The following is a 24,253-nucleotide window of genomic DNA, read 5'->3' as shown; positions in this document are numbered from 1 at the left end:
GAATGTCTCCCAACCTTCATACTTCCTCTTGCCCGACAGTGACAGACCATACTCAAGCACAACTGGGGAGAAAAGCTCTGTTTATACAAGTGGGACTAGGGAAGAGCAGTCCAGTGGGGACTCGGCTGTGCAGTGTTCTCTTGAGAGTCCGTGCAGTCTTGGGGTCAGGTCTCCTTCCCCAGCCTCTGCCTGGGGAACCTGGAGGATTGGTCTATCCTTTCCTTGGCTCTGAGCTTTAAGGAAGTTAGTGTGGAGGGGATAATGCCTCTTAGTGTTTCTCTGCTCCAAGCCCCTCTCTGGGTTTCTGGTGGCAACCATCGTTTGAGCCAGGGTTGATGAAAGAGATTCATCCTTTGGGACTGAGGTATGGGATTGAGGCTGTGGCAAGAGGAAGGAAGTCCAGCAGAGAGTATGCGAAGAAAGGGGCAGAAAAGATACAACAGGTGGAAAAAACGAAGAAAGGGAAGAGAGAGAGAGTGAAAAATCAGGTCCTAGATTTGCTTGTTAGGAAAGGTGAGGTAATTTTGTGCTTAGGAATGCACAACCCAAAACTTGGTTTTTACCACCTCTGTTTGCCTTCTGGAGCATCCTTCCAGGTTTCTCTTACCGTCTCAAGCCAGCGCACCCACCCTTCCCAAGAAGTGCCCGCCTTAGGATTCATCCCCCTCTAGTCCTTCCCGGATGCAGATATGCACAAAGATGGAGGCTGGATGGAGGCTGGTGCCGTCCTTGGAGAGTAGGTGTATGTGGCGGTAGCCTGGAAAGGGGCAGGAGGACAGCATTAGGAAGGGAGCCGGAGCTGGACCGCTGGCCAGGGTTTGGGGGACCGGCCCACCTTGTTGCATGCAGGTCCAAGGAAGTGTGTACTGCCCAATAAAGTCGTGTCGGGTTTTCCAGTTGTAATCATTTACCACAAAACGCAGCAGGGCCAGTTCAGGCACCAGGACCCGGAAGCATAGTGTCTGCCCCCAGTATGGATTAAAACCTGAAGAGGGGGTGAAAGACGGTGGGAGTGAAGGGACAGATCATTGGCGGTTTTCTTTAAGCCCATCCTGGGCCACTGTGATTTTCAGAGCAATCAGTGTGAGGGAGTCGAGGTGAGGCAATGGAGGCCCAGAGTGGGTGAGCAATTTGCCCACACTGTTGGAGCTTATAAGTAAGGGACCAGGACTCAGACCCAAGATGTCCGAGCCCTTCTTTGTCCTGTTCTACACTGCTCCCCTTGGGGGTGGGAGAGGGGTGGTGACCGGGACTGTGCTTCATGGAGGGCAGCATGGTAGGAAAACGGCCACGTTCCTCCCCTCCCCCCAGCACTGCCCAGTCTCACCATTGTTCTCCACGTAGCTCGTCTCTTGCCGGGTCGTGTCTGGGCGGACACCGAAGATTTCAACTCTCACCAGTGGATCCACAATGGACCTCTCTTTAGTCATGTCCTCCTTGGGGAGTTGCTGACCACTGATCACCTGTAAGCAGGACTTGGAACCTCAATAGTTCCTGTTCCCAGCCCCACTCCAGCTCACTCTTACACCCAGGGGAGGGGGGCGGGGATACACAGGACCTTGCGCTACAGCTTCTGGATTTGAGTAATATATTCTCTTCTAGTAATCTACCTGCAATTTAAAATGCATCCAAGTAGAAATTTAACAAGGTTTGGAAGCAGGTATGTTAACATCAGCAACCCCTTTCCGGCATTTACTCTGCACCAGACATTGTTGTAGGCACTTTATGATAATCACAACAACCCTGTGAAGTGGGTGGTATCATACCCCCATTCTGCAGGTGAGGAGCCAGAGGTTAAGGAACCTGCCCAGAGGTACACAGCCCGTGAACGGACTTGAACCGAGGCAACTGGCTCCAAAGACCACACTGTTCACAGTTGGGCTGTGCTGCCTCGTGAGGAATTCACCCGTCACACTCCCACCGGGCCCAGCCATCTCCTCCCCCTGCTTCTATCCCAGCTACCCTAGGCTCTGCCCGACAGTTTCTCCTCTCCAAGGTACCTGGATTAGGAGGGTCTGGGCTTTGAAAGGGCTGATGGGCCTCTCTGGGTGGAAGGAACTCTGGATGTCACGCAGGAAGTCTGGCTTCAGCACATAGCCACAGCCACCGTTCTGGCGGAAGAGCCCATCACAGATGTCCATCTCCAGCCCCGCAGTCTGCACATTCATAGCCACTGAGAGCCCCAGGAGAATAGGAAGGAAGGATGTATCTCAGGAACCATCTAGGCCCTCTTTCAGGGGAGTAAGGAAATGTGTTGGGTAGAAGAGGGCCTGCTGGGAACACCCCCTTAGCATCTTTCTCAGCCTAGCACACTTCAAGCATTCCCCGGCCCTCTTGCCACCTGTGGCCCTTCCCCTCCCTCCTCCTTGTCCCTGCTGACCCCTCACCCATCTGGCAACCCGCATTCCAGAGTTCCTGGGGGTTGTAGTTGGACGAATCTGTCCTCAGGCCACTGGGATACACACGGCTTAACTGCCAGGCGTTGTGCTGCACAAACGCATTGCCTGCAAAAGGGATATAGTAGGGAGATGGCAACGGAGTGGATTCCACCACTTCCCTGGCCCCAGGTACTTCACTCTTGTGCCCAGCACCTCGCAAGGCCAGCTCCGGAAGGCTTCACCATGCCTCTCTGTTCCATCCTGACCCGTCTCTCCAGCTTCCCTCCCCCTGGAGCCATGAGCCCACTACTCATAACTCCTGTCCCTGTGCCTACTCTGAGGAGTTTCGTAGCTCCCTCGTCTCTCCTTAGTCCCTTTGTCCTCTTTCTTGGGACTCCTCTGCCTGCCCAGCAGCCTGACCCTACTCATCCCAATTCCCTCCCTGGCCCTCCCTTTCGGTCCTGACCAGCCTCTTTGATGAGGCTCTTGGCCTTGGTTTCAGAGAAAGATGATGTTTCATAGAAGCGGTAGTGCTCCCTCGAGTGAGTGAAGCTGTGGAATGAGACGGCCTTCAAGTAGACAACCAGGGCAGAGAGGGATGGACACATGATGGGTTTGGATTTCTGGAAAAGGAGAAAATAGGAAGATGAAATTGAACCCTCAGCGATCTGAGAGGAAGGGGCCGGTGGCCAGGATCTGAATTTCCCCACCCAGCCTGAGCCTCTGCCCACTGCCTCCCCATTGCATTCCCCCTCCTGCCTCACCTGCTTGGGAAAGAGAAGGGACTCAGGCTTGGAACTAGGAGCCTGAACCATAATCTGACAACAGATAGGCGTACAAAACGGCGGACACATCACAACCTGGGGATGGGAATGGGAATAAAGGCAGTCTACATACACTGATGGGACTGGTTTCAGCTTCTGGGCTTAAAGGGAATGCTCTAATGTTACTTTCTAGGCAACAGGTTTGTAATGATTTTTAAGCAGAGGGGTGTCATCCTCCCTACCTCTCATCTTTTAAAACAATAGTGAATTTTGGTCAAACCCAGACAGATATGCAAGGTATGCAAATGGGCATGGAAGTCACACCTGGAAGGATGTGAGGGTCCCAGAATAATAGCGTTACATTTGTCTCCTGAATTCCCATTTCCTTCCCTGGACATGGTAGCAGGTTAGACACCACAGCCCCAGAGAGGACAGACAGGGTAAGCCAGCAGTTAGTCAGCTAAGTCAAGGAAGTGCATGAGAAGGAAATGCAGACTTCAAACCAGGATCTTGGCGGACCCACCAATGGCACCCCTTCCCCACAGAGAGTTGGACCACCTTGGCACAGCGTTCTTGAAGCCTTCGCCTTTCCTGACTTTCTGTTCCTTCTTTTTGGTCATTTCCGGCCCCTTCTCAGAGTCACCTTTTCCAAGAAGCTTTCTCTAAGCTCATTTTAGATGAGGCCACAGGCGTCCCTCCACTAAGCCCTACTTACCCAATACAGTAGAGCGTGTTTTTGTCCTCTCTCTCTCCCTCCCTCCCTCCTTTCCTCCCTCCCTCCCTCTCCTCTCCCTGCTCTCCCTACACCAGTGGTTTTCAATCTGGCCTTTAAGAAGATTGAGAATTAGTACAAAGATGTCTCAGGAGGGGCACCCGGATGACTCGGTCAAGCATCTGACTTCAGCTCAAGTCATGATTTCTTGGTTCGTGGGGTCAAGCCTCACGTCAGGCTCTGTTCTGACGGCTCAAAGCCTTTGGATTCTGTGTCTTTCTCTTTTGCCCCTCCCCCACCTGAGCTTGCTCGCTCTCAAAAAATGAACATTAAAAAATTGTTATTTTTTTTTTTAATTTTTTTTTTAACGTTTATTTGAGACAGAGAGAGACAGAGCATGAATGGGGGAGGGTCAGAGAGAGGGAGACACAGAATCCCAAACAGGCTCCAGGCTCTGAGCTGCCAGCACAGAGCCCGACGCGGGACTCAAACTCACAGACTGCGAGATCATGACCTGAGCTGAAGTCAGCCGCTCAACCAACTGAGCCACACAGACGCCCCCAAAAATTGTTATTTTAAAAAGATTCCTCAGGAGTCAGCAGGGGGACCCAGGAGAGAGCCAAATAGGTGCTCCACCTAGGACAGCTCCACATTTATCTCTTTTGTATACAGAGCACCCGTATAAGATTTCATTCAAAAAAGATTTCATGGCCCAAAGAAGTTGGAAAGCCACTGCAATCTCTCTCTCTCTCTCTCTCTCTCTGACCATATATAGTGATGCCATCCCTACACCTCGTTTACTGGGGGTAAGGGGCGTTTTGCTCCTTGGCTCTCCACCTTGCTTGGCTCTAGTCTCTCCACACACGAACTCAGCTTATGGTACAGACCGACCCAGTGCTAGAGCAGAAAGACCACCCTCCTGGCCCACCTTGTCCTTCTTTTTGTCCTTACTGCGGGGGCTCAGCTCCTGGGGCTCAGACTCAAACTGAGCCTCCAGCTCTGGCTTAGCTTCCTGCTCTCCCTCCAGTTGAGACTCCAGCACTTCCTCCTCTTCCTCTTCCTCGAGGTCCTCCTCAAGGGTCTGTAGCTTCTTCCCCTTCACCAGGATCTTCCTCCGAAGCTCCTGGGGGTGGAAATGAAGGGACTTGTTTACTTGTCTGCTCTGGGCCCCTCCTGGGGACCATGCAGTGCCCACTGCTCTGATGGGACCACCTCAAAGACAGGGGAAGTGGGTGGTCAAGAGTGCCCATGGTGGGGGGGGGGCCGCTGCATGATACATACAGTAGGGATTCCCTATCCTTAAGCCAACTTGTAACATCCCTATCCATTTGGAAAATAATACGTGGGACCCCTACCTCACATTTGAAGATTTCTCCCAGATTAAAGATTTAAATGTAAAGAACTAAGAGTATCAGAAAAAAATAGAGAATCTTTTTGAATAATCTTTCAGTGGGAAAGCCTTTAGAAACAGGAGGTGGAAAAAAGAAGAAAAAAAAACAGATGTCTTCTGAGATGAAAACTCAGAAGACATAAAAAAGACTGGCAGATTTGACTACATAAAGCTTCAAATCCCCAATAGGGCATGGGGCGCCTGGGTGGCTCAGTCGGTTGAGCGTCCGACTTCGGCTCAGGTCATGATCTCACAACTTGTGGGTTCGAGCCCTGCGTCGGGCTCTGTGCTGACAGCTCAGAGCCTGGAGCCTGCTTCGGATTATGTGTCTCCCTCTCTCTCTGCCCCTCCCCCACTTGTGCTCTGTCTCTCTCTCTCTCTCTCTGTCAAAAATAAATAAACATTAAAAAAAAATCCCCAATAAGGCAGAAGAGGCAATAGTCCAAAAGCAAAGACTGCAAAAACAGATATTTTCCAAAGCATTTATATCTTTAACATTTAAAAACTTGTTATAGGGGCACCTGACCGGCTCTGTTGGGAGAGCAGGGGACTCTTCATCTCAGGGTCGTGAGTTCAAGCCCCACATTGGGTGTGGAGCCTACTTAAAAATAATAAAACAAACAAACAAACAGGGACACCTGGGTGGCTCAGTCAGTTAAGCATCAGACTTTGGCTCAGGTCATGATCTCATGGTTCATGTGTTCGAGCCCCACATTGGGCTCTGTGCTGACAGCTCAGAGCCTGCAGCTCACTTCGGATTCTGTGACTCCCTCTCTGTCTGCCCCTCCCCTGCTGACGCTCTCTCTCCCTCTGTCTCTCATAAATAAATAAATAGTAAGTAAGTAAATAAATAAATAAATAAAACTGTAACTACAGTTTCTTGCTTAGGAATCATCTCTGTAAAACAAACAAACAAACAAATTTGTTATGTATCAACAAAGATTACAAACCCAGGGTGACCTGGGGTTCCTGGGTAGCTCAGTCAGTTGAGTGTCTAACTCTTGATTTTGGCTTGGGTCATGGGATTGAGCCCCAAGTCAGACTCCATGCTGAGCATGAGTCTGCTTAAGATTCTCTCTCTCTCTCTCTCTCTCTCTCTCCCTCTGCCCCTCCCTACCCTGTATGAGCTCTATCTAAAATAAAATTTAAAAAAAGATTATAAACCCCAATAAAAGTGGGTAAATAATATAAATTAATCCAAAAGAAGAAAATATAGACCTTTCTTTTTTAAAAACTTGAACTTTTCTTTCTTTCTTTCTTTTTTTTTTTTTTTTCCACATTTGCCACTATGAATCATCTCACTACTGGAGTTGTTTGTAGTCATTCTCTTACACTGTTGGTTGGAATGCAATTTGTTTTTTTTCCTCCGGGGGCAACTTGGTAATAATTACCAAAATATCAACATGCAAACTCTCCAACCCAGCAATTTTACTTCTAGAAACCCATCTCACAGAAAGAATAAATGGACAAAGCTGTATGTAAAAATGAAAACTTAGCAACATCCTGAATGATTACCATTTACTGGTTGAATAAATGATGGTTCATAACAGAAAATAGAATACCACATAGGAAATAGAATAGCTATTAGAGGGAGCAAAATTATACATGAAAAGACATCCATGATATATACGGTATGTGAAATATAAAAGGGATATAGAAAAGGACCCCATGCACGTTTTTAAAAACATAAATATATATACACATACATGTTTATATAAGCATTTAAAAAAAACTATTGACAGGGCACCTGGGTGGCTTAGTCGGCTAAGCTTTCCAGCTCTTGATTTCAGCTCAGGTCATGATCTCAGGGTCGTGAGATCGACCTCGGATCAGGCTTACTGTGGAGTGTAGAGTCTGCTTGGGATTTTCTCTCCCTCTTTCTCTGCCCCTCCTCTACTCATATTCTCTCTCTCTCTCAAAATAAATGAACCTTAAAAATCTATTGACAGCTGTTTTGGGAGAGGCTGAGATTATGGTGGGGGACTTCCCTTTCTGTATATTGTTTGTATAGTCTACAATAATTATGAACTATCAGGAAAAAAAAGATATTTCCATTGAAAAAAGAAATAAGTAAATAATTGATTTAAAATTTAGAGAACTATAAACAATTCTGTATTCAATTGTATTTTTTAAAAATTAAAATTGTTGGGACATCGGGTCATGGTATTGAGCCCCACACTGGGCTCCACGTGAGCGTGGAGACTGCTTGGGATTCTCTTTCTCTCTCTCTCTCTCTCTCTCTCTCTCTCTCTCCTTCTGTCCCTCTCCCCTGCTCATGTTCTTTCCCTCTCTAAAATAAATATTTTTTAATTTAAAAAAAGTTGTCTCCAAGATATTAAAGAGAAGGATAATCCATCTGAGGGTGAGGAGAAGGGAAAGGAGGGGCATGGAGGAAGGAGCCGAGATGGGGAGAGTATGGAAGCCATGGTAGAGCCCAGGCTCGGGGAACAGGGCGCCTACCTCAGGCGAGGGCAGCTGAGTGGGCAGCAGCCCGTCCAAGGTTGTGCTCAGCAATTGCTCCCCCAAGATCTCGGTCAGATGAAGCGCCATGACCTGCTGCTGCTCCCAGGTGCAGTGGTTCTCCAGGGACAAGATGACTGGGTAGTCTGATGTCTGATAGGGAAGGGAGGGGATGCTGGAGCCAGAGTTCTAAAGCCTGTAACTTCCTTGCATCTCCAGGCCTCCCCTGGTGACTCACTCAGCGGAGTACCCTGATGGCTAAACTCCTCTGACCCGATTCCAGGTGTCAAGGAGGTCTTGCTGGGTCTGAGGCCCACCCCATGTTTAAAAGTCACTGTTGGGGGAGCGCCTGGGTGGCAGAGTCGGTTAAGTACCCGACTCTTAATTTCGGCTCAGGTCATGATCTCACAGTTGGTGAGTTCAAGCCCAGTGTCAGGCTCCAGGCTAAGAGTCTGGAACCTGCTTGGAATTCTCTCCCCGCCCCTCTTCTGCCTCCCTGCTACTTGTGCATGCTCTTTCTTTCTCTCAAAAAAAAAAAATAAATAAATAAAAATAAATAAATAAATAAATAAATAGTTAATTAAATAAGAAGAAAAATAAAAAAGTCACTCTTGGGATCCCAAATCTGAGACTTGTACCAGGTCTGACCCAGGTCCCTCTGGGATCTTTGAGTGTTTAGCCTCAGAGTGGGAAGGCTAGGCCATTCCCCTAACTATGTGCTCATGTTACACTCTCATCTCCCGATTCCTCTTGTCCCCCAGCCCTACCCACCATCTTCTCTGCTTCCTTATCCACCCTCTCCCAAATAGGTGACAGTTATTCAAGGTACTAGTTACTAATCTCTAGCAATAGCCTCTCTGACTACTAATTACTGGTGACATACCCAACCCTTATTCATAATCCCTTAATATTCGCCTGATGTTTCAGTTACACATATATGCTATTTGATATGGCCTCCCCTGTATCCCTCTACCCTCTGCAGATCCAGAGCCAGCCGCTCCCCCCTCAGATCATCTTCCCTCACCAGTATGCTCATCCCGGGGCTCCTACCTGGAAGGCGTACTGTGCTACAGTGGCCACGACATCTTTGAACGGGATGCGGGAGGTCAGGGTGTGTCCATGGTAAACGATAGGCTCCCCACTAGGTCCGTCCCATATATCCACCTCCACACAGCGGCACCCCCTCTTCAGGGCCCTGCAAAAAACCCCAAATACCAAGAGACGGAGAGGTTAAGGTCTCCTCTTCCGTCTAGGGACCCTTACCCACTCTGGAGAGAACAGTGCTCGCCGGCACTTATCTGTTAAGACCCTTTCATGCTACATCTCCGTGGGCCTTTCTCTGTCCACTGGAACACTGTTACAGCTCTCACCACCTCCACCCCCCACCCCTCCAACCCACCTAACTCACAGGCTGCCTTCAGCAAGTCATCACATATTGCCTCATGATGCTTCTGGTGCTCTGATTGTGTATCGTTCTGCGGCCCCTGAGTTATTTAAACTCTTAGGAAATTTGTTTGTTTGTTTTTACATTTATTTATTTTTGAGAGACAGAGAGAGACAGAGCACAGGTGGGGGAGGGGCAGAGAGAGAAGGAGACACAGAATCCGAAGCAGGCTCCAGGCTCTGAGCTGTCAGCACAGAGACTGATGTGGGGCTGGAACTCACAAACTGCGAGGTCATGATGTCAGCCAAAGTCGGATGTTTAACCCAACTGAGCCACCCAGGCGCCCCTATTTGTTTGTTTTTAAAGTAAGCTCTATGCGCAACATAGGGCTTGAACTCACCACCCCAAGATCAAGAGTTGCATGTTCTACCAACTGTGCCAGCCAAGCACCCCTCAAATTCTCAGTAAATTTATACTTTATGTTCTCTACTGAATGTCCTGGGGCAGAAACAATATATTTCACTAATCTTTGTATACCCTGAAGCTGCTAGTTCAGTTGCTGGCACTGTAAGTCAAGATATCTCGACTCTTCAATCTAGCCACAGATAATCACAATAAAAGCAGATACCACTTATTAGCTATTAACACATGGATTATCTCATTTAATCCTCACAACTCAGGGGGAGCCTCAGTGGCTCAGTCGGTTAAGTGTCCAACTCTTGATTTCAGCTCATGTCATGCATAATCTGAGGTTCGTGAGATCGAGCCCCACATTGGGGTCTGTGGTGACAATGTGGAGCATGCTTGGGATTCTCTGTCTCCTTCTCTCTGCCCTTCCCCTGCCCCACTCAAAAACAAATAAATAAACATTTTAAAAAGTCCTCACAACTCAGACAGAATAGGCATTGTTTTCATCCATATTTCATAGAAGGGGAAACTGAAGTACAGAGGGGTTAAGTACTTAGAACCAGAGTACCAAGCTCTGAGAGAGCTAGGATTTGACCTCAAACGGTCCGACTCCAGAACATACGTTTCCAACTTCTATGCACTACTGCTTATTGTGTAACATTTACTTTATTTGTTCAAAATAAACCTGTCAGGACCTCTGGGTTCCAGGAGCGTTTCATAGCCTATGAAAGAGAAAGCAGCTCTATATACCCATAGAGTTTCAATACTAGTCTCCTGTCAGTCTTCAACATGTCCTTCAAGTCTCCCAGGGATCCAGGGATCCTCAGCCCCAAGCCCCCCCAGGACATCTTCTCAATCCCTGTTAGCTACTGAGAGCACAGATGGCCCCTTCTCATGAGCTGGAGCCCTTCCCGCTGCACCGTATATATCCTTCGACACTGCTCTGGCCACAAAGCTGGTCCCCCACTAGGTAGGTGTTGTGAGAGGAGTTGATATAATAGTGGTTCAGGGGTTGAGTCATATCCTGGTAGATGGGGAGGCAGGCTGGGTTGAAGACATCTCCATCCTTCGAGCAGAGGTAGCTGAGGAAGCCATCCAAGCTCAGCACATGTCGCACTTTGCCTAAGGTGGGGAGCAGGGGAATGCCAGAGTGAGAAGCTCTGAGTGAGAGCATCCCAGCACATCCCCAGCCCGTCTTTCACCCCACCCCCTCTTCCAGAGTCCTGATTTACAGATGGTGTCCACTCCCAGCCTCTAGATCCCAAAATGTGCCCCACCCACTGTCACTTCGATCATCGCCGCCCTCAGAGAAAGTTAAAGTTACAAGGAGAATCGTTAAGATCATTCTAGTCCAGCAGTGCCTGGGTGGCTCAGGTGGTTGAGCATCCAACTCCTAATTTCAGCTCAGGTCACAATCTCACGGTTGTGGAATTGAGCCCCACATCAGGCTCTGGGCTGAGCGGGGAGCCTGCTTGGGATTCTCTCTCCTTCTCTCTCTGCCCCTCCCCCACTCATGGTCTCTCTCTCTCTCTCAAAAATATATAAGCTTAAAAAAAAAAGTATTAGTTAAAAACAAAACTAAACATCATTCTAATCCAGTGCTATCCAATAGAACTTTCTGCAATGATGAAATGTTCTATTCTGTGCCATCTAGTATGGTAGCCTCTAAACACATATGGCTACCAAGCACCTGAAATGTGGTTGTGTGACTGAAGAACTGAATTTAAAATTTTGATTTTAGCTAATTATTATTTTTTAAGTTTTAATTTATTTATTCTTTTAAGTAATGTCTACACCCAGTGTGGGGCTTGAACTCATGACCCCTAGATTAAGAGTCCCATGCTCTTCCAACTGAGCCAGCCAGGCACCCTGATTTTAGTTAATCTAAATGTAAATAGTCACACAGAGCTCATGGTTACCATAATGGACAGCAGAGTATTCAGTGCAAAGGGTTAATTTTATAGATGGGGAAGCTGAGGACCAGAGAGAAACAAAGTCAAAGACTTAGTGGCATGACCGAGGTACCTGTGGTTTATTCCCTGGGCTGAGTAGCTGCTGCCAACCATGACCTGAGGGTTTCTTCCTATCATCAATTCTCAGATGGTATTTTGAAGAGTATTTGTCCAATATCACCTTACACTACACTTTCTTTGATGGTAGGGTCCTGTCACTCCTTCCATAGCCCTCACCCATCTCAGCATGGGCTTCACACAATACCAACAATGACAACTAATACTGAGCACTTATACCTGGGACGTTCCATGCAGCATCTCTCTTAATGCTCTCACCGACATGATGAGGCAGATATAATATAACCTGCCCTGAGAGGTTAGGTAACATAACTAGTAAGTGAAGGAGCTGGGATTTGAACCCAGGCAGCCAGGTGTCTGAGCCACACCCATATCACTGGGCTGTGCGGTCTCACTGAGGGTAACAACACTGCAGAGGGGTTCTCTTGGGAGGCCAAACAACTTGACTCTAATGCCCAGCTTCCTTGCTCCAGCTTTGACAAGGCCTAGAGATGGAGAAAGGCAGTGGCAGGAAGTCAGGCAGGAAGTTTTCTTCTTGATAGTAATAACTTAAATCACGAGGGTAAATCCACAGTTGCCAGATACTTCTCATGTTCATCATTTCATTCGGTAACCAATTATTTTACAAATGAGCAAACCATGTCTCACTTTGCCCAGGGCTACTCAGTTAGTAAGAAGTACAGTGGGGAAGAGGAGAAAGCAGGCAAAAACCTCTCTGACCTCGGCCGCAGGAACTTCTAACTCAACATGTCTCTGGAGGCAAGGGAAACAAAAGCAAAAATGAACTATTGGGACCTCATTAAGATAAAAAGCTTCTGCATGGTGAGAGAAACAATCAGCAAAACTCAAAGGCAACTGACAGAATGGGAGAAGATATTTGCTAACAACCTATCAGATAAAGGGTTAGCATCCAAAATCTACAAAGAACTTATCAAACAATCCAGTGAAGAAATGGGCAAAAGACATGAATAGACACTTGTCCAAAGAAGACATCCAGATGGCCAACTGACACATGAAAAATGCTCCACATCACTCATCATCAGGGAAATACAAATCAAAACCACAATGAGATACCACCTCACACCTGTCAGAATGGCTAAAATTAACAACTCAGATGATGACAGATACTGGCGAGGATGTGGAGAAAGAGGATCTCTCTTGCATTGTTGGTAGGAATGCAAGCTGGTGCAGCCACTCTGGAAAACAGTATGGAGGTTCCTCAAAAAACTAAAAATAGAACTACCCTATGACCCAGCAATTGCACTACTAGGCATTTATCCAAGGGATACAGGTGTGCTGTTTCGAAGGGACACATGCACCCCCATGTTTATAGCAGCAGTATCTACAATAGCCAAAGTATGGCAAGAGCCCAAATGTCCATCAATGGATGAATGGATAAAGAAGATGTGGTTTATATATCCAATGGAGTATTACTCAGCAATCAAAAAGAATGCAATCTTGCCATTTGCAGCAACGTGGATGGAACCAGAGGGTACTATGCTAAGTGAAACAAGTCAGTCAGAGAAAGACAAATATCATATCACTCATATGTAGAATTTAAGATACAAAACAGATGAACACAAGGGAAGGAAAGCAAAAATAATATAAAAACAGGGAGGGGGACAAAACATAAGAGGCTCTTAAATATAGAGAACAAACTGAGGGTTGCTGGAGGGGCTGTGGGTGGGGGCATGGGCTAAATGGGCAAGGGGCATTAAGGAGGACACTTGTTGGGATGAGCACTGGATGTTATATGTAGGGGATGAATCACTGGATTCTACTCCTGAAATTATTATTGTACTATATGCTAACTAACTTGAATGTAAATTTAAAAATAAATAAATAATTTTTAAAAAGGAAAAAGGAAAAAAAAAAAAAAGAAGTACAGTGGGGAATTGAGCCCAGGTCTCCTGGCTGATACGATGCTCTGCAGCCAGAGTATAGTAACTGCCAGGTGAATGCAGGGGAGGGAACATCCAGAAGGACCGGCAGTAGAATAAATGTAACTGATGTCTACCAGATCCTGCACTGGAAAGGGAAGATCCCACTTCTAATGCCTCAGCATTCTTCTTCTATTTAGTTTTCTGAAGTGATTTCTTTATAGCCCCCTTTCTTCTCTGAGCATGAACAGGTATCTGGAATCAGCGATTCCAGCCCTTTATGTTTGACTCTAAGTTCCATGAGGGCAGTGTCCTTGTCCAACCTCCTCCTGCTGTATTTCTGGTCCTGAGCCTAGGTCCTGGCCTATGACAGGTGCTCAATAAGCATTGGCTGATGTAGTGAGTGAACGAATGAATGAAAGGGCGTTGGGAGTTGAGACTTGGCAACGTGGGTCCCTTGTCCAGCTCTCATTCATCTCGTCTCTAATCCTCATGTTCCACAGAGGTATGAGGAAAGGGTCAAGTGACTCGGGTTTGAATCCTGATTCCTCCTCTCATTAGCTGTTGGCTTTGAGCAGCTCATTTGACCTTTCTAAACCCTAGTTCTCTTCTTTCGCACAACTGACTTAATAACAGAACCCACTTCAACAGGCCATTGGAAGGATGAGGAGAGAAAAGGCATGTAGCAATGTTGGCACATGACGGGATACTTAGCAGAAGCCGAATAAAGATTATGCTTTTGATTTACAAGGTTGTAGGGAGGACTAAATGAAATAAGTGATGTGAAAGTTCCTTGTAAATCATCTATTATTAATGTCAGTTCCTGCTATTCTGAAGGGCATGGAGGGCAGGGAGATGTCCACTGAAGGGGCAGGGAGAAAGGTCTGAGGGCAGAGAGGGCGTATGTTAGTGGTGCTTGCTAAAAGCTGGGTGACTGGCCTCCTCATCACGCTCCCTCAGCCAGGGACTAACTAGCTTCCTTCCCCAGGGGCTTAGCGACTCAAGAACCACTCGGAGATTTGGAGAGAGCTCAGGAAAGGGCAGAGACCCAGCACTTAAAGAAATAACAAACAGGGACCATGAAGGAGCTAGAGGAAGAGGAATCATATGTGCTAGAGGAGAAGCCAAGGCAAGAGGCCAAGGATCTCCCTTTTCCCCTGGGGACAAACGTTGGTACCAGGAAGAACTTATTCTGAAAGTGAAGCAGGAGCAGAGTGGAAGAGAGGGGACTTAAGGAAGGGTCTTCCTCTGGAGAGATCCAGCACGATGGGAGACTCCTGTCTTACTTGGGAAGGAAATCACTGCTCTCCTTCCCAGGGAGTGGTTGGATGAGAGGAAAATGATAGCACAGGGACTGGCATACGGGTAGACTCAGCCTTCCCTGAGCTAGGCAGAAGGCGGCTTGGCTCTGGACCTTTCTAACCCTGGTCCCCCTCCCCGCCCCGTGACTGGTGCCTCTCCACCCTCCGGCCCTCTTACCACTATCTGAAGGCTCATAGCGGTCGATGAGTTCCAGAGCAAGGTCTGAAGCTCTTTCTCCTTCTTTCTGCTCCTCTCGGAGGAAATCCACAAATTCCAGCAGGGTCAGCTTCTGCCCATCAGCTGAAAAGTTTTCAAACACTTCCTGCACCTCAGGGCGCTTAGTCAACGCCTTATAGAATTCTACAAATTCTTCTCCTTCCAGAGTCCCAGACTGGGATGTGTCTGCTGCCTGCAAGAGAGGGTTTAGAGGACTGTGGACAAATCCTTTTAAGAGCAAATTTTACGGCTCCAACTTGCCTTGTAAGGGCAATCTTACTGACAGATGGATACAAACACATTTCCACAGTATGCCCACAGAACTCCTGACATTTAGTGTTCATAGAAGCCACTTTGGTAAGTAAAAAGCAAAATGGCAGCCACACCATTTGCTACTAGAGAAAAACTTCAACTAGAAAGAGTGAAATGCCCCCCAACAAGGTCGAAAGATCCCTCCTCCTATTTACTCACATTCCAGTTGGAGTTTTCCATTGATACTAGGCACCTGTGAAATTCTGGCTGTGGACAGAGAGGTCCTTGAGCTACACAGAGTAATGTATTGTTTGCCTTTCATAAGATTATGAATCATCTTTCCTTTTTTAAATTAATTTATTAAAAAAGATTTTTTAAGTTTATTTATTGTGAGAGACAGAGTGTGAGCAGGGAAAGGGCAGAGAGAGAGAGGGAGAGAGAGAATCCCAAGCAGGCTCTACACTGTCAGTGTGGAGCCCGATGCAGGCCTCAAACTCACGAACTGTGAGATCATGACCTGAGCTGAAACCAAGAGTCAGATGCTTAACTGACTGAGCCACCCAGGTGTCCCATGAATCATCTTTCTAAGAAGACCGAAGGGTAAGAAGCATGCCCGACACTTTCCATTGAGCCTGGCATAGTGGTAGGGTGCATAGGAGAGATTCAACAAAGAGCGATGCTGGATGGGGCCAGAGTACTTCTGGCCAACTGAGAATGTGGCCTTGCCTGGCTTCTGAAAACCCTTCCCCGAAAGACTCACTTGAAAAAGCTGCAAGGCATATTCCTGGTCCATTTCCACATTCATCAGGTGTAGTAACCGCTGGACCTCTGGGAAACTCATGCGACCATCCTGGTTCTTGTCTCCACGCTGGAACCAGTCACTCAGCCACCCAGGTGTGAGTCAAGGCAAAAGCACCGTGTGTGTGTTTGTGTGTGCAGATGAGTGTGCATGTTCATCCACTGACATCTTCTCCCCTATCATCTTCCCAGTCTCTCCTCCATGGCCAATGCATTTTCCACATTAGCTGCCAGAATAATCTCCCCAGAGATCTATCTTGTCCTTGCATGGCTTAGGTGCCTGCAGGGGCCTCCCTGTTGCCTGTAGAAAGGAGCCCAAGTTTCTTAACATAGATGAAGGTCTTCACCCCCATGAGCTGGCCCCCACCCAGCCTTCTCACCACACCACATCCTCCCTGTACTTTGGCCAGACTCAGCAACCCCCCCCACTCTCTGATGTCCCACTCTCCCTCCTGCTCTTCAATGTTCTATGTCTGGGCCTTTACTCATGCTATTCCCTCAGGCAGGAGAGCCTTTCCCTCCTTCTTTATGTTCAAATTCTACTCCTTTTCAAGGCTCAGCTCAAATGCAACTTCCTGCCTAACGTTTTCTTAGAACTCTCTTAGCTAGAATTAAGTATTTCTCCTTCCTTTGAACACCCACAAATAATCTAAGTCCCTTAACACTTCTAAGATACTTAGGTTATTTACACAATTCCATTTTTTTCCAACGACCAAAACAATGCCTGAGTCTCACTGATCTTTGTACTTCTAAAGTGTGGTATAGTGACTGACACCTTCTGCTTAATAAATAGCAAATGAATGAATGAATGAATGAATGAACGAGCAAATGAATGAACGAACTGGCATGGAAGGTGAATACAATCTAGGAAACCTGAATCAGTCAACACCACTAAAGCTGCTTCCCAGTCCTATGCCAGCTAATGCCACTGGGATCTTCTGTTCAGCTCTTAAGATCAGTACCTTGTTTGGCCTTTTGCCTCTCACTGTCCCAATCCTGAAGGGCCTAACTTCTGCCCACTCTCTGCCTGGCTATGTTTTTTGCTGTCCCAAGCCTCCATTACTCCTCCAATATCCTCTGCCTCATATTGGCCTGAGCTGCCCTTGCCCACCCCAACTGGACTCTTAGACCCCCCTATCCCTACATGCCAAGCACCCCCCCCCCATCCTTAGCCCTGCAGCTCCTTCAGTGACCCCTGGTCCCCACTCTGATTCCATCCTGCTGATACTGGTCCAGCCGCTCCTTTTGGTCCATGCTGGTGACAAAGTCCACCAAATGTTGGAGCCCCTGCATCCATATCTGGGCCTCCTCAACGCTGTTGGCCACCAGGTCCAGGTTGGAACGGCGGCCATGGAAGACGATGGTGAAGCCCTGCTCCAGGGGGAACTCCTCTGCCAGGCTGCGCAACAGCTCAGACTCATGGCCCTCACGCACTGTCTCCACATCAGAGATTGAGACTGCCGGAGAAGAAACGAGTGGGGCACTGAGGAAGAGAATCCACCAAATTGCAGGGGCTAAGGGTCAAGGACCAGTACTCCCTTCCTCTCTGTGAAGCCATAGGGAAGAGGAACTCCAACCTCCACAGGATGAAACCCCTGAATCCTTAGTACAGGGAGATGCAGACCCCTGGGATTCAAGATTCCCCATGAGTCACGGCCATTTTCATAGGCAGTATGTAAGGGGCCTGTGTTGGGAGTGGCAAGACCTGGCTTTTGGCCACCAGCTGGCAGTGTGACACAGACCAAAATGACTTAACCCCTCTGTGCTCTCATCTGAAATAAGGGGTGGTCCCTTCCGTGGCCCGGCCACAGAATGTCTCAGGTCCTTAGACTCTAGGGGACAGGGCTCGAATCCCCCTTTGCCAACATCCTGCCTTATCTCCTCTCTGAATTTCAGCTCCCATGTAGAGGCATCACAGGAGGACTGTCAGGGGTGACAGAAGGAAACACTCTTGAAGTCTACATAGTAGCAGTTACACCGAAGCGTGACGTGCCCAAATTCAATTCCCCTGTTCCAGGTTTGAGGGCTTCCTCTTTCCAGATGTCTAGGGGAGAGCCAGAGAAATTCCTCCACCCCCTTTCCTCAGCTGGAGGTGGTGTGGCTGGTGAGTTTTGATTATATCTCTAAAGCAGACTCTCTTAGATGTGTCCTGTGATCAGATTTTTAGAGGGTTCATAAGGCATCTCTGGCCAATAGGATGCACACTGCTATGTTGCATTTATGATTTTTAAAAATATTCATCATTGTGGCTAATGCATTAAATGCATCCTGGCTTTAGGTCCCATGCTAGGTGCTTTATACATGAACTCATTTAGTCCCTGTAACCATCTAGGCAGGTAGTGTTTAATCCCTATTTTGCAGATGAGGAAACTGAAGCTTAATTTAAGTAACTTGTCCACTCAGCTAGAAAGTTGCAGAGCAAGGGTTTTAATCCAAGCAGCCCGATGCCTGAGATCATGCCTTAATTTAATAGTAATAAAATATAACCTGTGATTTATTGAGCCTTATTATATGCTAGGGCTCTCCTAAGCCCTTTACATGCAATAACTGGTTGAATCCTCATAAATAGCCTTACGAGGCAAGTGCTGTTATAATTTCCACTTTGCAGGCTAGGAGAGAGACACAAGAGGGACAGCACAAGGACACATTGTAGGATCCCGGTCCCTCCCCTGCTCTCTAGCTGCTGGCCTCTTCAGAGTCCTGTCTACCCAGCACGCCCACCCCTAGCTATCCACGTGACTCACAGCTGGGCTTGGCCTTGCCTCCTGCCTGCCGGGCATGCCAGACTGTCATGCCATCATCCTGAAGTCTGAAGTATCTTAGTTTCTTCCAGCTTTTGGACCTCACCTTGCGCACCAGCATGCCTTTCTGCATCAGCAGCACATCTTGATTGATGGGCAGCCCTGGGCCAGGAGAAGAAGGGGCTGGGTGGGTAGCTGGCAGGGAGGGTGGAGGGCCCCGGAGGAGCTCTTGGGGCAGGGGTCCAGACTCCTCCCCTTCCCTGGGCTGTGTCCCCAAGCCCTCCTCTCTTGCTGGGGTACTCACGGCCTTGCATCAAGGACACCATCACCTACTGCTCCACAAGCTGGTGCCAGAGTCACCTAAAGGAGCAAGGAGGAACAAAAAGCTTTGGGTTAATACTGGTGGTCTTAGAATAATAGATCAAAGGAGGAAGAGAAGGAAACCAGTGTGCCCTGACTGGCCACTATGTGCTAGGTACCTCATCTACAGACTCTTCAGCTCTTTTTACTTCCAGTTCGAGTTTGTTAGACTCTGAGGCTTAGAGAGGCTAAGAAACCTGCATCAGATCACATAAGATTCAGAATTTAAAGCCAAATATGTCTGCTTCCAAAGCCTCTGCTGTTTACCATAGTCAGCTCCAGAGAGGGATACACCAGAGCTTTCTGCCCAATACCCCACAGTCCGCTGGGTAACCTGCATCATCCTTCTTAGCTCCTGATTATTAGGGACTACCATCAAGCTGGCTGCCCCCTTTAAGAACCTGGAATCTCTCTAGATCCTAGTCTTCTCTTCTCCAGATGGAATCAACCCAGCTTCTCTATCTTGAGAGCCCTCTCCACGCTCCTGTACAGATCAACCAGCTCCTGGGGACCAGGGCAGAGCATCTCTTTTGTCTCTTCTGTGACACTTAGTGCCATACTTGCAAAATAAGCCATCTCCTTCTGTCTTCACACAGTCAAGCATATTTTATACTCCTTGGCCTAACAGTTATTCTCAGTTTAATGGACCAGGTAAGTTATGTAGTCTCAGAACTGCATTTTGTTAATTTTTTTTAATGTTTATTTATTTTTGAGAGAGAGAGACAGACAGACAGAACGTGAGTGGGGAAGGGGCAAAGAGAGACAGAGAAAGAATCTGAAGCAGGCTCCAGGCTCTGAGCTGTTGGCACAAAGCCCGACATGGGGCTCGAACTCACGGACTGTGAGATCATGACCTGAGCTGAAGTCAGACGCCTAACCGACTGAGCCACCCAGATGTCCTAGAACTGCGTTTTCAAGTCCTCTCTACCTACTAAAAAAGATAACCTTCTTTAAGATCTATGCTAATTTAGGACCTGGGTAGGGAACAACAAACTTCCCTTGAAAAGAACTAGAAGACTTGATATGTAGCCCCTATAAGAAATTATCAACTCTTGACGAAATCTTTCTGGAATTGGCAAAGTTCACGAAGCATAAAGCTCTATGTTTTGTATAAGCAAAGGAGCTGCACTTGAATAGAATTGTTGTGTTTTTTAATTGATAAGTTAAAAGTTTTGACAATGGTGAGTATCTAAAACCTGAAAAGCATCTCTAAAATCAGTCAGGTAGTGCTCCATTAAAACATTGTGAAGTTCAACTCCCTATGTTTCATAAATGAAAAGCAGAAGTCCAGAAATGTGATGTGACTTGTCTCAGGTCACACGGCCTATCAGTGCTGTATCTCTGTTTAGTTGCAAGAGCCTATAAATCTTTAGGGAAAATGTGGGGGGTCACTGAAAATACAGCTTCCCTGACTATAGGACCCAAAGCTGAAGTCCAGGAATGTGATAGACCCAATGAAGGCTTCTTTCCTTCCTTCCTTTCTAAAAAAAATTTTTTTAATGTTTATTTATTTTTGAGAGTGACAGAGAGAGCACGAGCTGGGGAGGGACAGAGAGAGGGAGACACAGAATCCGAAGCAGACTCCAGCCTCCGAGCTGTCAGCAGAGCCCGACACGGGGCTGGAACTCACGAACTGCAAGATCATGATCTGAGCCAAAGTTGGACACTCAACCGACTGAGCCACCCAGGAGCCCCTCTTTCTTTTTTAAAGTAGACTCCACACCCAGTGTGGAGCCCAACATGGGGCTTGAACTCACAGCCATAAGATCAAGACCTGAGCTGAGATCAAGAGTCCGATGCTTAACCGACTGAGCCACCCAGGCGCCCCTACAGAAGACTTTCTAAAGGACTAGCGAACATGCAGGGGCCCAGAGGGAGAGGAGAAGGTTGGCAACCAATCCATATCTAAGTGGGAAGGACAACTTGAGGCAGCTCTCAGGAGAGACAGAACCCCGAGACAGTTCCAAAAAGCAAAGGTTTTGCTGCCTGAAGCTGAATATGTGAGCCTGGATGAGAACAGAAGAAGCCTCTGGATGGACGAAGGGGCCCAGAGTGCTTCACGAGAGGCAGAAAAACAGCTCTGCTCTTTTGGGTGGTGATGCAGTCTGGAATCTGAGGCTTGCAAAAGCTGAATGAAGACTGAAGTAATAGGTGCTCTCCTAAATGTCTCAGGTCCTCAGACTCTAGGGGACAGGGATCTAATTCCCCTTTGCCAACATCCTGCCTTCTCTCCTCACAGAATTTCAGCTTCCATGTCTGGGGCATAGGGACTCTGGGATGGGGTGGGTCTCAGCCCTGGGAAAAGACAGAATTACCTTCCCTTACACCTGTGTCCAGAAGCCTCACCAGAATGTCCTGAAACATGGGAAGCCCACGGGAAGCCTAAGCTCCAGTGCTGGGACACTCCTATTTTTGAGCCTATCTCCTCTCAAATGAGCCTTAGGAAAAAAAAAAAAAATTCTTTTTAAGTAGTCCAACACAAGGCTCGAACTCACAACCCTGAAATCAAGACCTGAGCTGAGATCAAGAGTCAGAAACTTAACTGACTGAGCCATCCAGGTGTCCCTCTTTGGAAATTTACCTAAGGCTTTTTGTCAGACTCCTCCAACCCCAGGGCTTGCCTTGCTCTTCCAATTCTGCTCCCGTTCCTGACTCGCTATTTGAAACCTAGATCCAGGCAACATGTGGCCATACGAGGGCCAATTCCAACTCAGGGAGCCTCAGGATATCAGAACTGGGCTTCATTTTATAGAGAAGGGGACTGAGGACTAGAAAGATTAACTGAACCGCCAGAGTCATCGAATGAATTAACTAAATAGCATAAGTGGGACTAGAACCATGGTTCCATATGTCCAGCTTGGAGATTTCACCAAGGCTCTGCCCTTAGAAAGGGTTTTGTCTCAGAAGCAGGTTAGGGCAGGGCTACGAATCCATAGGGGACATGGGCGTTTTGTCTCTCCTCTCTGTCATCTTCTGCCCCCACCATGTCCCACTTAGTAGCCTTTCTTTTCTTTCTTCCAGTTTCTCTCCTCCCCCATCCTGACACCTTCATTTTCCCTTCCCTCAGCTCACCGTTCTCTCCTGCTCCTGTCTGCCTCCCTACTTGCCTCCTTGTCAGCCTCTCTGTGCTCTCCTTTCCTCATCCTTCTCCCTGCCTCCCCCCTGCGTCCCCCCTCCCCCCAGGCTCACCTCTTCCTCTCTTTCTTTCTCTTCTAATTCCCAATACCTCTGGTTCTTGTCCCCTGTGGAGATTTTGAGACTGGGGTCCAGGAGGGAGGAGGACACTCAGGAGTGCACCCCCTCCACTCAGGCTCACTTTCTCCGTATCCTAGGAGACGGACTGAACACACTGCCCAGAGAATGCGACTTAGAACCCAGGTGTTCTAGGTGTTGCTGCTTCCTCTGGTGTTTGAAGGTAGGATGGGAAGGAAGGTCACAGCCGATGCAGATGCAGTGAGGAAAGAAGGGACAAAGGATCGGAAGTGGGAGCAAGAGCAAGAGGTAAGGAACAGTGGAGGAAGCCCGAGAGGAGAGTAGGTCTTGACTGTTCACTCCTAGAGGTGAATGTAGAGATCCTCGAGACTGCAGATAATTACCTCTACAATACAGAGGAGAGAGCAGAGATGCAAAATAAGGTCGGAAGTGGCCAGGGCTACAGAGTAAGATTTGGTCCTCAACCTACAGGTGGCTTATGTCACCTAGAGATGGACTTGGCCAGGGTTGCCGATAGTGCCAAAGGCATGACATTGAAATTTAGGGTGTCTCAGAGCCCTCTGAGGGGCAGGAAGGAAGAGAATCATTTTGTCCCCTCTCTTGCTTCTGAGCAGGATTATTGCCTGAACTCATTCATATAAAGAGGACAGAATGGCTCTGGTCATAGGTGATAGCTCACAGAATGTTAGAGCTCGAAGACTTTCATAACTCATCTAACCCACAGGTTACTGGCTATATCACTATCCCTAGGAGTGTCTTAAAATAGAGACTCCTGAGCCCCACCCCAAATCGGCCAGACCAGAATTCGAAAGGATGGGGCTCAGGAATATTTATTGTTAAAAAGAACCCCCAATACACAAGCAAGTCTGGGAAACCCTGAATTCCTATCCCAGCTCAGGAAGCTGCTGTCCAAAGTCACAGAGCTAGTTAAAGGCAGAGTCGGGACTAGAAGCAGGTGCGTTTCCCAGCACAGCACTTGGGCATGCCAACAAACTGCCCTGGCCCATTGAGCAGGCTAAGAACAGGTACGGACTCAAACCTGGGTTCTTTCTAAGGAAATCTCCTAACTCTATAGTTTCTATACTCTTCCCTGGGTCTTTGGTAATCCTCAACATTCTGTTAATGCATGTATGCTAAAGCATGGTTACTCCAGTTCTCTCTCTTCCCTTACGAGGGTGGGGCTCAACCCTGAGTGTCAGCCCTGGGTGGCTAAGAGGTCCCCATATAAAGGGCTGACTGCCACAGCCAAGAAGGAAAATTGTAAATCAAAGGGGATGAGCTAGGGAGAACCAGGAGGTGGGAGCCTTGGAGATCTGTTAGGGCTAAGGAGTCCGGGGTACAATTTAATCAGGGTGGATAAGCATGTGGGGGGCAGAGGCTGGGACTCAGGCAGCGCACAGCTTGGAGCAGAGGCTGGTTAGAGCCTTGGGGCCCTTACCGCGAGCAGGAGAGCAGTCCTGTTTGTGAGCTCTGCGACGCCCTCTCCTGTGGGACGAGGAAACCCAGCTGGGTTCTTGTGCTCCTCTCGCTGCTCCGCTGGCTTCCTCCCCTTTTCTACTGCAGTTTGCTGCTGTGACTGGCAGACTTGCAGCCAAAGAGAAGGAGTAGGGTGGGGAGAGGTGTGAGCTCTCTCCTTGGTCCAGCCCTTCCAACTCTTAAAGGCCCAGGACACAGGTCATCAGGAGGGAATATTGGGGGAGGGGTGAGTAGACAGGGATTAAGGGAGGAGGAGCCTGGCTGCCCTTCATCTAGATGCCAGCCCTCACTGACCCCAATCCTGCAGTAGCTCTCAAAGTGAAACCCAAGGAGTGTCTGCGTGGCGGTGCTCCATGAATCGCTGCTTTTCATTCCGCACAGCTTCTCCCTGCATGGTGAACGGCTGTCTCTGCCCTCATTTCATCTGGCTCCTTTCCAGGGTGTCTGCTCCACCGGCCTGCTTCTGTGTCTCTGCATCCCGCCTTGTGG

At 48.0% G+C, this 24,253-nt stretch overlaps 1 protein-coding gene across 5 annotated transcripts; it reads right to left on the bottom strand.

Annotated features, from left to right (window-relative positions):
• Window positions 1-63: 63 nt before the first annotated feature.
• On the bottom strand, window positions 64-23,861 carry PLCD4 (phospholipase C delta 4). 5 transcript variants are annotated; one of them, XM_086719645.1, is made up of 17 exons: window positions 23,727-23,861; window positions 19,020-19,075; window positions 18,719-18,877; window positions 17,203-17,431; window positions 15,937-16,066; window positions 14,886-15,117; window positions 10,417-10,618; window positions 8,755-8,899; window positions 7,705-7,857; window positions 4,783-4,977; window positions 3,143-3,238; window positions 2,845-3,001; window positions 2,388-2,504; window positions 2,001-2,173; window positions 1,328-1,463; window positions 836-985; window positions 64-757 (listed from the first exon to the last, which is right to left on the bottom strand). In XM_086719645.1, the coding sequence occupies exons 2-17, from the start codon at window positions 19,039-19,041 to the stop codon at window positions 651-653; spliced, it is 2,403 nt and encodes an 800-aa protein (XP_086575771.1). In that variant the 5' UTR covers window positions 19,042-19,075; window positions 23,727-23,861; the 3' UTR covers window positions 64-650. The 5 variants fall into 5 exon arrangements, with proteins under 5 accessions (XP_086575771.1, XP_086575769.1, XP_086575773.1 ...); XM_086719643.1 differs by having other exon boundaries at window positions 64-985; XM_086719647.1 differs by lacking the exon at window positions 3,143-3,238.
• Window positions 23,862-24,253: the final 392 nt, after the last annotated feature.

This window comes from Puma concolor, chromosome C1, assembly GCF_028749965.1.
Source record: "Puma concolor isolate L17-30 chromosome C1, mPumCon1.1.hap2, whole genome shotgun sequence".
NCBI lineage: Eukaryota > Metazoa > Chordata > Mammalia > Carnivora > Felidae > Puma > Puma concolor.
The sequence above is the reverse complement of the archived record's forward strand: the minus strand, read 5'-3'. Positions and strand labels throughout refer to the sequence as shown.